Source organism: Podarcis tiliguerta (assembly GCF_965153285.1).
Source record: "Podarcis tiliguerta genome assembly, chromosome: 14".
NCBI lineage: Eukaryota > Metazoa > Chordata > Lepidosauria > Squamata > Lacertidae > Podarcis > Podarcis tiliguerta.
The window spans coordinates 28,923,800-28,940,054 of record NC_139547.1 but is presented as its reverse complement, the minus strand read 5'-3'; the positions used below and the strand labels follow the sequence as shown (position 1 = coordinate 28,940,054).

Below are 16,255 nucleotides of genomic sequence, written 5' to 3'. Positions count from 1 at the left end.
TTTCAGGAGTGCCCCTCCCAAGGAGACCCACTTGGCACTACCACTACCATTTTGGGAGGGGTTGCCAGACCACGACTGTTCTTGATTCCCAGACATTTGATGGTTGAGGTCTCTCTTCTGCTGCTGGCAGGTGGTGTTTGCTGAACTGTTATGTCAAGGCTGTTTTGTTGTTTTAAATTTTCAATACCTTACATGATTGTCTTCAGTTGGTATGTATTGTTTACCAGCTTTCCAAACACGTGTGTCGGCTGCAGTGTGTGTGTTGCACAAACAGTCCCCGCGCTGCTCCCGGGGCTGGAAAGGGGATAGTTTAACCTCCGGTTTGCTAGTAAAACTGAATGACTGTGTTGCAAAATGATGCATGTCTAAAAAGTGTGTCACCAACATGAAATGTTTGGAAACCTCTGCTGTATACTTTTCTTGTAATGATATAAATAGCAATGAGATCTTTGTGGAATGAGGTGATGACATAAATATCTTGTTATATCTGATGCTTTCTATTGGTGCAAGTAGCCCTGAGAATATATATTGAAGGGTGGTGGACTCGGGCGCTCTTGCACTATCTTTGTGAGCATAAGAACAGCTACAGCGACAGCAGCAGGAGAGTCTCATCGCTGCTGAGGCAGGAGGAGAGCAGACGGAGAAGTCGAGTCCCGGGCCTGAAAGCCTCTTCGCCGCCCTCCGGCTTCCCGACCTCCAGACGAGCCAATGGGAGGAAGGAAGCCACAGGCCAGCTGGCTCCGGGTCCTCCGCGGGAGGCGTCCCCAGGCAGCCTCTCTACCGTACCGGTTTGCCACCGTCGAAAGAGGGGAGTGGTGCATCACGGGAAACGGCGGTTGGAGGCGAAGCAGAGGTGTTGTGGGTAAAGCGAGTGGGCGTGGCGCATTGCTTCACTCCCGCTTCCCGCGGAGCCGGCTGGTCAGCTGACCTGCTCCTCTTTCTACTCGCCCCCCGCCCTCCGCCCGGCTTCTTTGGCGCAAGCGCAAGACAGTCTCGCGTGAGCCGACGAGACGTGGCTGAGTGCCTCGGCGCCCATCCAGTGCTGAAGGGAGGCGGGCGGAAGTCCCGCCCTCCCCTAGCGGAAGAGGGCATTGTTGTGGCCGACGTCATTCACGGAGGACGCGGGCGTCCCATTGGGTCGGACTCTCTGGTTGGAGCGCGGCCGAGTCGTTCGCTCGCTCGGAGGGCGGGCAGACGGACGAGCAGCCCGCGCCCATGGCCAGCACCGGCAGCCCCCTGGTAAGCTCCGCGCGGGAGCCGGCGGGGAAGAGGGGAGGAGAGGAGCGGCCGCTTGGCCTGCGCTGCCTTCCGGGAGGCCGCGGCGCGAGCGGGACCTCTGGCGGAGGGAAGGTGGGGTTCGCCGCTCCCCGACCCCGGATCTCCCCTTGGCCAGGGGCTCTGCAGGCGCCTCGGGGTCAGCCTGGGATCCTGGCCGGAGAGGGGCGGGGCCCAGGCTACAGCACGGAAGCGAAAGCTGCGGAGGAGCCGGCCGGGCCCTGACCCCCCCCCCCCCGCCCGGTGTTTGGCCTCCCGTCGTCTTACCTGGATAAGCAGGCAGGCCTCGGCTAGAGCCTGCCTTGTTTTGCGTAGCGGCGCGGGATCCCCGTGAAGTGAGTGCCCCACTTAGGCGGGGAGGGGCGCGCCCATTTGCCCTCGGAATTCCACCTCCTTTCCCCGGCGGCAACGGAGAGGGCAGCTCGTCTTCCGGTGTGCATTGGGTGTTGGCGCCTCCGACTGTCGCGGGCGATACGGAGGTTGCGATTTCGGCTACATTCCGGGCTTAGCATTAGCGATAGAGCAGTGTGTCGCCTTAGCCCACCGTTTTGGGGGCCCTGCTAGTCCTGAGGGATTGAAAAGCTGAATCTTCCAGTGGTCAAAGAAACTTCTTATAAATTAGTTAAGGAGCAATTCTGTAAGGCAGACGTCATGCAAAGGATGCCCAGTTGATTTACAGCTGAGGTGAGATCTAATACGCTCAGTCCTTAGGAGGTGCTGCTGTAGAGCAAATTCTTTATTTTTTCAATATATGTGTAGCTTTTGATGCTTGTTGTCAGAGGATTTCATTTTCAGCCTGTTCTACTTCAAATTTGTTTCACATCCTGATTTAAAGTTCTTGAGTAATTGCCGTTCTTCCCAGTAGTTTCATTGACACAGTTGGCCACTGTCATGCTGTTCATGTGTCATTTCTGTGGCACCAACTCCAACCTATTCCCGCTTACTTACAAATACATATCAGCTGGTGAAAACTGGCTACCCAGTCCTCACATTATGTCACATGTGCTTGAGGAAGTGTAGATGTTGTTTCCATATGACCTCATGTTATCAGCAGAATTAAAAATGCAAATGCCAGCCATGAGTACTTATGCCATAGGAGGCATAGAAGACTCCACATTGTATTGAATCAAATAATGACTCATCCAACCAATAATTCCCGGAGCTGGGCAACAGTAGTTGAATGGAACAGAGCCTGGCATTTTTATACATGCAAACCACAAGTTCTATAACACTTATGGCCTTTTCTGCAGAATTGTGTGACTTTATGCCACCATCAGAGTTCAAACAGGTGTGTAGCAAGGTGTCACAGGTGTGCCTGTGCCCTTTGCACTTTCATCAGCTTACTTGACTTTTCTTAGTACTGTAGAATGACTTAAATGTGAAAATGATTCCAGATTTCTTGTGCAGTTTGTGTGTGCATCTGCCTAGCATCATGTATTGTGTGCAAACAGTGTACACTTGCTTATTCTGTGTTCCCCAGAGATAGGCAGATATAACACCATCCTAGATCAAACTTCTTGAGCCTGATATCCTCCACATATTTTTATTACAATTCCCATTAGCAACACCCAGCATGGCTGTGCTGAAATCATAGTCCAAGGCATCAGAAGGGCATCAGGTTGAGGAAGGCTGTCTTAGCTTCTTGGATTATGGCATCCCACATGGTGGGTCTTCTGAGTCCAGGGATGGCTCTGCCTTGAAATTTGTAGGCCCTGTTCATAAACTGTTAAGTTCCATACTGAAGAAGAAGCTCCATTGTATATTGCTAGGGCATGAATTATATATGTCTTTGCAAGTAATTATCAGGGGGCAGTTTGCCTGCTCTTTGCTGTGAGCATAAAATACTGCACTTGCCAAAATGTTATCATTCTGCTACAAAACAAACTTGCATTTCACTGGTGATCCTAGACTTCTCAAGGCTGGATGTATGCAGTGGCAGCTGCTGCTGAACTGTATACCATCTATCTGGCTACAGAACTCATTACCTGGGCAAGTCGACCACATGCTGTGACTCCTGAGAGAGCAGGAGGTTCTTTATTTATTATGTTTATTTTTAATTATCTACTATGTATATTTTCTCTTGGAACACAATTGTTTTAAATATAAAGCATAATAAAATAATCATCCCATTAAAATCACATTAAACCTCTTAAAACTAAACAAAACAGTTAAAACAGAAGTGATTAATAAAAGCAACTCTAGTTAATTAAAAACAGTTAGCTTCATGCCATATTGATGCTTTTTTATCTGTGGTTTATTGCTGATATATAGCCTTTGACACAATGAAAATAATGGGCTGGACTCAAAATTCAGGTGGGGGTTCAAACCAGCATAAAATTTCAGTTGCTGGGTAAGTGTAACAAGGGTGTGTGCATTTTAAAAATCATGTTAGAAGTAATAAGCTACAGAAGTAGAGGAACTGTTATCTAGGCAATAGTATTTCTATTCAATGTGTGTCAGCAGGATTTTTATAACACTTTCAAGCCTAGGCATACCTGGCCTGGGTACTTTTCTTTGGCATTGGCAAGAGCAAGTGGGACATAGTAAGGCAGCCATTAAAGCCATGGCCCATTACAAGTTAGCTCATTTATTCAGTCTGGAACACTATTTTTACTCTGAAACGGGATTCATACCTAGATGGCAGACCTTGATAAGCTGTTCAGAGGAAATTGAAATGGCAATGTCAAATGGATAGGAATGTTTCAGCCAGTCTGATGTGGAAACTTGGGTTTTCTGAGGAGTCTTGACATCTTATAAACCTCTCTCACCTGAAGAAATAGCAACACTGAAGGAAGGAAAGAATTAATCATTCATTTAATTTCCTTAAAGTTAAGAGTCTAAAGGAAAGTCTGAAAGTTGAACTTGTTGATAATGAAAAGCTTCCTGATATAAATGGGGAAGCTGCTTGACTTTGGATATTTGAATACCTCTCAATGTAAACAATACAGAATTAGATGGACCAATTAGCCTGACTTGGTTTCAGTAGTTTCCTGTGTTTCTATGAAAAAACAGGCACCAAGCAATCAGTGAAGCACAATTCCATACATTCACCATAGCAGTCCTCAATATGCTAAGCTTCCAGTCAAAAACATTTACTGTTTCTCATAATTATTATTAGAATGTAGTTTGGAGGCTACTATTCTACTGTAAGATGACAGAATGACCAGAGGTCCTAGAAGCACATTGTAATAAAATAGTGGAGGAATTGTACGTTAGTAGGTAGTGTACCTGCTTTGCATGCAGACGGTCCTATCTTGAGTCTATGGTGTCTTTGGTTATGTAAGGATATTTTAAAGCCATGAATTGCAGAATTATTATTTCACTTGAGTAAGCTGCTCTTTTCACTGGTTTGCGTGTCAAATATTAAAACACCAAATCGTTTCAGACTGTTTCAGTTTCTCTCTAGCTAATTGGATGTGTGTGTTAGACTTACCAAGTTCTTCAGGCAGCTTCCGAACTTTGTGGGTTGGATTCCTTTAGCCTTCAGATCTCTGAAGACCTGCTGTGATCTGAAAGACTTTGGCTTTTATAGATTCAAGTATAGGCTGGGACCTTAGGGTGAAGGGTGTATAATTAATAATAGTAATTATTTGTGAAGCAGTAAAGTGGCAACTCTTGACTCTTGAAATTCAGGTCATGAGGTGGCCATTTTTGTGTGTTTTGTACATGCTTGATCTATGGAATCACAGCAATGTAGCATAGTTGCCATGATCGCCAGTAGGTGCCTGTAGCCCCCCCTTTTTTGTGGGGAGCAGCACTCCTGAACTTTGGCATATTTCCAACTTGTATACGGGGATGTGTGGCTAATAGATTGCAAGCTGCAGCATCATGTACATTCTTTCTCTTTCCTTCAGTACGATGCTGTTCCAATCCAGTCCAGCGTGGTTTTATGTTCCTGCCCATCACCATCAATGGTGAGGAACCAGGCAGATCCCAGCCCTTCACCTGTTGCTGCTCCCTGTGGCAGCAGGCAGGGACTGAGCATGGAGGGCACAACGGCTGAGCCAAGGGGGAGTGAAAAATCCTTGCAGCAACCTCCACAGCCTCGAAAGAAACGCCCAGAGGACTTTAACTTTGTCAAGATTCTGGGCGAAGGGTCTTTCTCAACAGTGAGTATCTACTGCAACTGTGGGTTCTGGGAGTGTCATGGCAGAAGCCAGCCGTTTGGCCTTTGTGTATCATTCAGACAGTCCCCCCCCCCCCCAGCATTCTCTAAGGAAAACACTTTGCCCACCAGCTTGCCCGGAGGAAGGTTCTGCTTGGCTCTGCAGGAGGTCAGAGAAATAATGTTCACAGCTGTTGGCTGTTATGGTACTTTTTGTCCTCTTGCGGCCCCTGCAGTCTCACACCAGACTTTTAGTGAGATGAGGTTACCACCTCTGTCTGTCCTCATTGAACCCCTGCTGTTGTGCACATGTTGCATTGGCAGGTTTTGACTCTCCACCCCTGTGATGTGTCATTGCTTGCTATAGCTGCCCCCCCCCCCAAAAAAAATCAAAAACAAAAAACCTCTTGGGTACCTTAGGATTTCTGGATTTTATGACTTCTTACAAAATGATGGTTTACCCCTTCCCTTCTGGACATATAGGACCAGATTCACCTAACCAAGCACACTAGCAAAGGCCAGTGCAGTGACTCCCACTCACCCACCCCCACCCCCGAAAATAATCTGCCCTAGGAAGTTGGGAGACCCCCCAGAACAGTTCCTACATGTTGTCTTTAGGGAGTGCTGGGAATGTGTATGAGACTGGCTGATGTAACTGGTGTGGATAGAGCAATGGTCCCTTGGGGCCCTGGGCTCCAATGGGCGGAATTCCCCTTTTCCACTCACCCCCTCAGTAGGTTGGAGACCTTTTGTGGGATCTTGGTTGCATGCAAAACATAAGGCAGTTCTTATTTCCCATTTAACAGGTCTTCTTGGCCAGAGAATTGTCTACCTCCAGAGAATATGCCAGTGAGTAACCCTTTCTTCATTAGGGTGTGGATTTTAGATGGATGATGCCCAGTCCTCATAATGGAGCCAAAGGAAGTCTAGGTTATGCCTGCTGCTGCTTTTGTGGGAAGCTGCTCTCTAAGTGTAGCTTCATAGTCAAGCAGAGCAGATGAGTTTGCAGCTTCACTGTGTATTTCCCAAGTGTGTTGTAACTTATTTGTCTTTTTAAAAGTTAAAATTCTGGAGAAGCGCCACATCATAAAAGAGGGCAAGGTGCCGTGCGTGAATAGGGAGAAAGATATCATGTCTTGCCTGGATCACCCTTTCTTTGTCAATCTCTACTTCACCTTTCAGGATGATGAGAAGCTCTGTATCCTTCTGGATGGAAATGTTTCATGGTGATAATTTGTTGGGATAATGTGTGTGGGAAAAAGAACCATGTTTCTTCATTTGCTAACCCAATGATGTTTTCCAAATAGTTGTACCAGAATTCATAGGCAGGATACAAATGTGAAAAATCTTAACTCTTGTAAACCTGGCAGAGGACGAATCTTGGGCCCCCCATGGGTATGACAGTGCATTAGGGCACCCCACTCAGCCTCCCTCTCCCACTTTCTATTTTTTAATTGATATTTTTTGTTTGATGAGATTGCCTAGTTTTTGTGGTAGGAGGAGGTTTGTTGTTGTTTTTACTGTGTTTTATTTGTCTCTAGGTGTCTGTGCTTTGCCTTTTAGGTGTATGGGGCTGTTTCTGAATATCACCAGTTTTTCTTCTGTTGAATGTGTATGCTGTGGTGTCCACAAGTTTCTTTTATCTCTAAATGTGCCCCTTGTCCCAAAATGATTGGAGACTAAGTTAACCGCTGCACCATATTGGCCCGAATATAAGCTGCACACTTAAAATTCAAGGTTTATTTGCAGGTGCTGGTGCCGGCTGCCCCCCGTTCAGGGCGGTAGTGCCAGGAGGCAGGCACGGAGCGCGCTCAGAGCCCAGCACCAGCACCGGCTTGGGTAGCTGGGTGCCTGCCTCGAAGCTGGTTGGCGGTACGCGTGCTCCCTAGCTGCGTGGGGGGGGGGAGGCGTGCGCAGGCTAACCAGCTAGGGAACATGTGCAGGCTAACCAGCTAGGGAGTGTGTGCACCACCAACCAGCTGGGAGGCTGCGCATGCTCCCTAGCTGCTTGGGGGGGCAGTGGCGTGCCCACCTCCCTGCTGGTTGGTGGTGCGTACGCTCCACCCCCACCGCCAACCAGCTGGGAGGTGGGCATGCCGCTCCCCCCCCCCATCAAGCAGCTAGGGAGCGCACACTGCCAACTAGCTGGGAGGTGCGCCACTCCCCCCCCCCCCCGCCCGCCGCCAAACATGCGCTCCCCAGCTGCTTTCAGCAGCATATGGTAAAAAAATCACCAATATAAGCCGTACTTTTAACTTTTCAGGGTCCGAAATTGGGGAAAAAGTGTGGCTTATATTCGGGCCAATACGGTAAATCTTTGGCTGTGTGCAGAGTCCAGCCTTCTCTTTCCAAGCACATCGCCACCTATCCCTTCTAACATTGCCTCAGATTATCTGCCTTTGTGTTTTAGGGTCCAGAGATTCACAGTATAAATTATCCTTAACTTAGTATTCAGATTTTGGTCTTAGCTACGCCAAAAATGGAGAGCTTCTAAAATACATCCGGAAGATTGGCTCATTTGATGAGACATGTACTAGGTTTTATACTGCTGAAATTGTGTCTGCATTAGAGTACTTGCACGGAAAGGGAATCATTCACAGGTAATGTAATGAATTCAAATCCATCTATTCTTGGTTCTTGTTGCTGTTGTCATAGTTACCGTTTGTTGCCCTCCTGATAGATTTCTCCTGGTGGCTCAAAACTCAAAAGTTTCCAAAGCAAGCAAGCAGTGTCTTAGGTACCTTTGTTGAGACTTCCTGGCTTTCCTGCATTCCTCACCTGTGGTGACACCAGCCTAGTTAATTTGGCACAAGGCATTGGCTGCCTTTGAGTACAAAGTATCCAGCAATGGATGGGGATTTTGAACAGTTGAAATCTTTCTTTCCCTCCCTCTGTCGCCTTTTGCCTTGGTTTTTTCTTTGTAGAGGAGAGGAACGTCCCATTCTGCCAGGTCGCTAGCAGAGTAAATGTAGCGCCTCTTCCGTACTGTTTGCCTGCCTGCAGTAGAAGGCAGAAGAGAAGAACTCAGCATGATCTAACATTCAGATTTGCTCCATGTTCCCCTGCCGCCTAGTCCCCTCCTAATCATTTGGGAAGCAGCTCCCAATACCAGGCAGAGGAGCAGGTAGGAATCTACTTCAAACCTACCAGAACAGGCAGAGACAGTAAGGGCCAATGGACAGGCTTAATTTCCTAGATAGCTGCTGTTACTTTAGAAGCCTGGGGGAGAATCAGCTTTCCATGGTTAGGGCATTACATTGACAACTCGGGGATTTCCTCAGGGGACACAAATAGTTGGTGAGGGCATGACTCTGTGCATGCATGGCTCATTCCCAGCTGTGCTTTTTGCAGGGACCTGAAGCCAGAGAACATTTTGCTCAGCGGAGACATGCACATTCAGATTACAGACTTTGGGACAGCAAAAGTATTGTCTGCAGACAGCAAGCGAGGTGGGTGCAATTTCTCAACCTGTCAACGACTAAAGCAACTTTCTGCAGTTTCAAATTCCTTAAAACTGACCACAGTATCCGATGCTACGTCTCAATGGGGTTTATGACGGTTCTTTACTGAGTAAAGGCAAAATGGCTATACCGCAGGAGATGACATCAGAGAGGAAACCTGCGGGGTTACTCAAATGGGGCAGCTGAAATCAGGTGATAGTGGGGTGCCCATGGGGTGAAATATTGCTTGGTAATGCTTAGTGTTGAGGGGGCGGGGAGCGTTTGAAAAACAATAGTCATTATGTAATATTGGATGCCTACAAATATAGTTAAATAAAAGCTGATGAAATTTGAATTGCACAACAAAAATGAAAGCATTGTTTCCAAATGAACACATCCAAGCCTTCATGAGGACCTTGTAAGGACATTTTTAATGATTAAATGCTTACTTGCATCTTGGTTTCTTCAGCACGGGCGAACTCCTTTGTTGGGACAGCACAGTATGTGTCTCCAGAGCTGTTAACAGAGAAGTCTGCCTGCAAAAGGTGAGTTACATATGTTGCCTTTGTAGAGGGGTTGTATGACTGAGAGAGAGAGATCTTCAAGGCAAATGGGTGAGGCCTATTTCCATTAGGGTGTACCCCATTCTTGTGCCTCAGTGCCTCGTGCCTAATCAACACTGAAACATTTTAAACAGCATGACAATGGCTCTTAGGATTGCTTTTGTCTATTTTTCTGCAACACGAATAGTTCATTAGCCCTTGGATTTAACATAACATACCAGCAAAACATGAGACAAGACGTTCTAAGCATTGTCATCATGTTTTCTTGCTGCAATCTCTTGCCGCTTTACTTGGTTTGTACATTAAACAAGACAGAGAATTAGAAAGCTCTTTGTGGCGATTTAATTTATTTTTATTTTTTTAAGCACCTATTCAGCTTGGGATTATCTTCGAAGGGCTGTATTGGGACCTAGGCCTGGGCGATGTATCAGTATATTGCCCAGGACTGGTCCTTCCTCCAGCAGGCACTGCTAACAGAGGGACTCGGGAGCAGTGGCAGTTTCACCGGCGATATACCACTGAGTGAAGCCGACATCGCGGTCTGCTCCCCATACCAGTCCCGGGCAATATATCAGTATATCACCCAGCCCTCATACAACGGAGAGGGAGAAACAAGCTCTATTGGCGAGGCACCAATACAGCTGTTTCCTCCCTATGCATCTTTAAACTGCTTGGCTGAGGAGTGTGTAGCTACCCTTTCCTCAGTTGAGCAGTTAAAGGAGCCCCCAGGACAAGTTGCATTGTCCTAACCCACGAGTCTGGGTGAAACTGCTCGAGGTGAGAGCTGGGGCAGTTTCACCCAGTGTTTTGCGGGGAGAGGACAATGCATCTTGTTTTTTCAGCATCGCAGTATGTCACCAAACTGCTATGTTTGGCTTGCGATACACTGCGTTTTTGAAAAGCTGATATCACTCAGCCCTATTGGGACCTTGCTGAAGTCTCTCTTCTGCTGTTTCCATCCTTCCTGTGGGAGCCTAACCCAAGATGAGGAAATACGTAGATCTGGTTCCGGAAGTGCACAGTGGCAGCTTCTGCATCAGATCCTTGGGAAACGCCCAGGGATAAACACCTTTTCTTCAAGGTGCCTTTACCAGGCATTCCAAGTAAATTAGAGTGATACTCCAGGGGAATTTGCAGCTCTGCCTGAAAGGGAATATGTTGTATGCTTTTGTTGTGGGTGCCTGAACTAGGAGATGGTGACATTGGATATGCCCACAGTGCTAACTCTTCTGCTTTGCCTTCTCATCTTTTTGCCTGTCTTCATGATGCAGTTCGGATCTGTGGGCTCTTGGCTGCATCGTATACCAGCTTGTAGCAGGATTACCACCATTCAGAGCCGGGTAAGACTTTGGAGCACACCAGTGCCAGACTTCCCACCAAGTTAGTGTTTGCCCGTGTACCCATAGGATAGTATAGTTTCAACCTTGAAGTTGACTTATAGGAAATGTTTGCATAGATGTAACTATACTTTTCCCCATCCTTTTTGCAGAAATGAATATCTCATATTCCAGAAGATAATCAAATTGGAGTATGAATTCCCAGAGAAGTTCTTTCCGAAGGCAAAAGATCTCGTAGAAAAGCTTTTGGTAAATGAATTGTATTGTCAAAAGTTTCCAGTGCATGCTAGAAGCCTCCAGTCAGATAACTTGCACAAAATGTGGTACTCATTGCTGCTGTTCTACCCCAGCCGGTGTTTTGGCCCTCTAGGCTTCAGAGTCCCCCCCCCCCCCCAACTGTTACCCCTTTGACTTGTTCCCTGTCCCTCCTGCTTTTCCACAAAGCATCTTCAGGGCCTTGTTTCTTAGTCCCCACCGCCTTCCCATGGGGTTTTCTGCCCTTTCGCTTCCCAGCCTCACCCCGACCCACAGATATACTCCTCTATACCTTGTGTTGAGGTATTAATTTCCAGCTAAGGCTCCCCTACTTTCCCTCTCTTCATGGAACTAGACTGTTAGCTTTGTTCCCAAACTAGCTGAAACCTTTCAGTCAGTTGGTGTTCAAGGTTTTATCACCACAAGAACCATATGATACAGATGTCAGCCTCAAGGCCTGCAACCAGCATTCCTTTCCTTCCTGCCTTCCATCTCTTTTCTCTTTTAATTGGCCACTTGCCTCCCACTTGCTCCAGGAAGTGGAGCAAAACAAGTTGACTTCATGACCAGTTTCTTGAGATGCTCTCTGTCCTGTTGCTTTATGCCAGTTAAACCTATACAAGCCTTTGTTTCACGGGTTATTGCAAAAGCCCCTTGTGAATCACCATGAAGGGGTGCCTGGAGAAGAAATCTCAATTGTCCTCCTCCTTCCTGGAGTCTCGCTTCTACTAGGTACATCAAAGGTCCCATATTAACAGATTGTCCACAGAGGTGGACTGCCTGAGTCACCAAGATCTGAAATGACAGGGAGTGGAGCCAGAGACGCCCCCTGAGTCTTTCCAGGGAAAATGTAACTGTGTCTTCACTTAACCAGGTCCAAGATGCTACCAAGAGGTTAGGCTGTGAAGAAATGGGAGGATATGAGCCCTTGAAGGCCCACCCCTTTTTCGACTCCATCACCTGGGAGAATCTGCATCTTCAGACACCACCCAAGCTCACTGCATATTTGCCCGCAATGTCAGAAGATGATGAGGATTGCTATGGAAATGTAAGTGCAGGCTTTGATACTGATGCCAGGGGAGATCAAAGGTTCCTGAAAGGCAGTTTGCCCTTGTGAGTGCCTCACATCCTTCTCCATCCATCTCAGCAGTCGCAGTAGGCGTGCCCATCTTGATCTACCATGCTCCATAGAGGTCTTTTCAATACCCTTGCATCCTTCAAGGGAGAAATAGGCCTGTAGTTCTTGCTCCGGTCTAATCCTTGGCTCCTTTGCCACCCTCACTTTCACTTGTAAAGTTCACATGACCAGAGGGTGAGAGCAGATACTGAGCTGAAAGCAGAGCTCCTTCCCAGCTTCCTCCCTCTCTCACAGAATTTCTGCATGCAAGTGGAGGGTTAAAGAGTGATACATGCATGTACTGTGAGGAGATAATAAAACGAAGCAAGTAAAAGGAAATGTTCTAGTTTCCAGCGGGTTAAAAATATGGGATCGCTGGTGAAATTTGTGAAAGAGATAGAGGCTTTAAAATTTGGAGACGGGGATTTTTCTGATACATAGATTTAATCAATCAAGGCAGGACTATTGATCATTCAGAAATCAGGAGAAATTTGAATCCAACACCCCCCTTGACTTGAGTGTCTTAACGTAAGATGGGTAATAAAACAAATTATGTAGATAGTGAATCAAGAAATGAGGCTGCAATCCAAGTCCCTCATCTGCCGTATCGTAGCATGGGTAGCATGGAAGGATAGGGCAGAGATCTCCTGCTGCTGTTCAGAGTGGCTTCAGCAGCACTCCTCCAGCACCACTGAATTTCTCATGCTGCCTGCCAAATGGGGTATTCTGGAGAGGGAGGACTGAACTGGCTCCACTGCTGTCAGCAGTCTCAGGGTGGATTGTAGGGTGGAGCAAGGGTTTGCTTGTCCCCACATGTGTCCTAGTTGACATGTGCAATGCTGCCCATCACACTCTACTGTGCCTTACCCAGCTTGGGTAAGGATTGCTCTGAGGAAATTAGCTGATTTGGAGAAATTAGGTAAAACAACCCTTTATTACGATGCAGAGTGATATCCAGTGTCTCAGTGTCATACTCAATAGTAGACCCATTGAAATCATTCTACTGGAGCCTCTTGATTTAAATTGGCCTCATGACTTGCAAATCACCCATAAAATTTAGTTAAATAGCTGCAGAATATAGGTAAAACCATTCCGGTGAAAATCTTGGGAAGCCTACTGATTTTCTTAAGTATAACTGGGAAGGAAAATAGAAAAATTCCAGTACAAACATATGCTGGAAGTGTCAACAGGAGAAGGGGGGTGGTTATTATTAATGCTATTATTAAAAAGTGGAAGCAGATCAAGCATTTTACAGTCTATAGATTATGAAACCTCTCTAGGTCCTGTCCTTACTAAATTGTGTTGAAGCCTCATGAGACAGAGCATAAGGAATTAGTCCCATTTGTGAATTGAAGCAAGAATGTTTTTAAGCAAAGAAATGGAGAATATCACTAACAGCAGAAGTGGCCAGAAAATGAGTGGGATTTTGCCTTGATGGCAAAAGTGATGTACTGAGTAAAATAAAAGATGGCCACACAGTTACCATATTTTTCCGTGTATAAGACGCCCCATGTATAAGACGATTTCAAAGCCTAAATTAATAAATAAATAATTGCAACACTCTGTGTATAAGACCCCCCCCCCCCAAAAAAGTTAACTTACTTTTTTTGGGGGGGGGGGAAATATAGTCGTATGTTGGAAGCTGTTTGTTTTCTTACAGATGAAATGTGTTGCTTTCCTAAAGTATGGGCTTACAGTGTTTATACAGCGTAAATACATGTACTAGTAGCATTTAAAGAGAGCATGCAGAATAATAAATAAATAATATAACATTGGTTATATCCATTGTTAGTCACATTCATTGGCACATCTAATTTAGGCCCATTAATGTTACTGGATTCACTCTTGAAGACAACTTGGATATTATGTTGGCAGAAATATTGGTCAGAAGAAAAGGGTAAGATGCCACATACTTTCCCCCCATTTATTCTGAAAACTATATTTCTTGTTTTGATAGTATGACAATCTCCTGAGTCAGTTTGGCTGCCTGCAAGTGTCTGGCTCTGCCTCTTCTCAGTCCTTGTCTTCCCCGGAGACGTCCACCCCACAAACCTCAGGCAGCAGCAACAACATAGAGCAATACATTCACAACCTCGACAGCAATTCCTTTGAGCTGGACCTCCAGTTCTCTGAAAAGGAGAAAAGGTTACTCTTGGCAAAGCAGGCTGGTGGAAATCCCTGGTAAGCACTGCGGGGTGTGGGGTTTTTCCCCCATAGAGTGGCTTATGCAAATGTGTGTGCGCGCATGTGCTTGCACTTGCTTTCTCTCCCCCTCCCTCCCCCTCTCTTGAGTGACATCTTGCTCCACAAATAAAGTTCAGCTTCATCACTCTTGCACCTCACTAACAATGGAGGGTGGCAGAATCTTGGGCTTTAGAAAAGAGGGGAAAAGGACCATTTGAATTGGCCAGAGCTTAGAAATGCAGCCAATTTCTGCCATGGGATCTGACCCAGAGCTGACAGTCCCATAAAAGTCCTGCTAGAGACCTTTTTCCTCTGCATGCTGAGCACAATGCCCTTAGCAGGGAGCGCCCATCTGCCTGCTGGCTACTTTTCCTCCTCTTACTGACACTCTGTCTCTAAAAGTCTGTAAGTGGATGGCTTGGCAATGAATGATGGATTGGTGGAAATAACACAAGGTGATGTTTTCTTCTCAGGCACCAGTTTGTAGAAAATAATCTAATACTGAAAATGGGTCCAGTTGACAAACGGAAGGTAAGTCACCTTATCCTGTGCCTCGGATTCATTCTCTAAATGATTGTACTTGTGAGTCTAAAGTACTTGGGGATATGAAATAAAAAAACCTGCAGAGTAGTGGAGGGGAAAGAAACATATGCTAAGAGAAACCAAAAGCAGATTATCTAAATGTAGTAGTTTGTGGTGGGGAGTGTAACCCTGTTTGTTCTCCTTGACCTCCACATTTCATAATTTTATTTGTATGCTCTTCCATGTGTACCAGGGGGTTGGTAATTAGGTACCGTATTTTTCGCTCTATAAGACGCACCAGACCATAAGACGCACCTAGTTTTTGCAGGAGGAAAACCAAGGAAAAAAATTATTCTGTATCTCAGAAGCCAGAAGAGCAAGAGGGATCGCTACGCAGTGAAAGCAGCAATCCCTCTTGCTGTTCTGGCTTCTGGGATAGCTGCACAGCCTGCATCCGCTCCATAAGACGCACACACATTTCCCCTTACTTTTTAGGAAGGAAAAAGTGAGTCTTATAGAGCAAAAAATACATAACTAAAAAAATAAATAAAAACCAGCAGGGAGGGAGGGAGGCCTTCTAGTGTTTTGCAGAGCCTGCCATATATTTGACTATCTCCCCACTGGGCAGAAGTTGTGGGTGTATCTAGAGTACAGTGAGCTCCAGGAATAAGTTGGTTCCCAGACCTGGCAACGGCAAAAGAGGCAGAGAGTGTGTTGGATGGGGTCTTCAGGGAGGTCCCACCCCCATGATGACAGTTCCCCTGCTGACATAGGGAATGAGGGTCTCGGGGAAGGAGAGCGTTGGAGCTTTGAAGACCTTTAATCATTTGTGCGAAATTTGGTTTGGAGACTGTTGCAGGAAAGGCAAAAAATATAATACGTACTTCCCCTTCCTCGTCCTGTGAGCTGGTTGTGCTGCATGTGGTAATGGCAGAGAGGCAGAGGAAACTAGCTGCTCAGAAGATGCTGTGATTGATCCCTTTGTGCTCTATAACAAGAGCGTTGAGTCCTAAGCAGTATCCTGTGATGGTGCTAGAATCCTGCCTTTCTTGACCCTTTCTTTGAAGCTGCTGGCCTGCAGCGCTATCTTAGCTCTAAGTGTTGTGTCCTCCTCTGCAGGGGCTCTTTGCTCGCAGGCGTCAGCTGCTGCTCACTGAAGGGCCACACTTGTACTATGTGGACCCTGTCAACAAAATTCTGAAAGGAGAAATCCCTTGGTCGCTGGAACTCCGGCCGGAAGCCAAGAACTTCAAGACCTTCTTTGTTCACACAGTAAGTGACCCCTTCCTGCTGACAAGTTCTGACTTCACCTGTCCTGTTCTGTGGGCTCTTGCAGGTGTGGTATTAGCAGGGCCCATTCAGCTGCCAGTGCTTCCTGGGAGGTACTGGAGGTGTTGAGAAACCAGAGTATTTTTAATTGGCTGTGGGATCCTTCCCCTTTTTTGAAAAATGGATCT

The 16,255-nt window shown here is 46.4% G+C and overlaps 1 protein-coding gene across 2 annotated transcripts in view; it reads left to right on the top strand.

The window, feature by feature from the left end:
* Positions 1–505: 505 nt before the first annotated feature.
* The window catches only part of PDPK1 (3-phosphoinositide dependent protein kinase 1), a 41,801-nt gene continuing 26,051 nt past the window's right edge, over positions 506–16,255 (top strand). Inside the window, exons 1-13 of one of the 2 annotated variants that reach the window (XM_083412674.1) lie at positions 506–1,239; positions 5,130–5,384; positions 6,187–6,229; positions 6,441–6,578; positions 7,836–7,980; positions 8,732–8,829; positions 9,290–9,365; positions 10,655–10,723; positions 10,873–10,969; positions 11,850–12,023; positions 14,050–14,273; positions 14,750–14,807; positions 15,918–16,070. In XM_083412674.1, coding sequence (XP_083268800.1) covers positions 1,216–1,239; positions 5,130–5,384; positions 6,187–6,229; positions 6,441–6,578; positions 7,836–7,980; positions 8,732–8,829; positions 9,290–9,365; positions 10,655–10,723; positions 10,873–10,969; positions 11,850–12,023; positions 14,050–14,273; positions 14,750–14,807; positions 15,918–16,070 — 1,554 coding nt within the window. In that variant the 5' untranslated portion in view covers positions 506–1,215. The remainder of the gene's footprint in view (positions 1,240–5,129; positions 5,385–6,186; positions 6,230–6,440; positions 6,579–7,835; positions 7,981–8,731; positions 8,830–9,289; positions 9,366–10,654; positions 10,724–10,872; positions 10,970–11,849; positions 12,024–14,049; positions 14,274–14,749; positions 14,808–15,917; positions 16,071–16,255) is intronic. The other variant, XM_083412676.1, reaches the window with a different exon arrangement.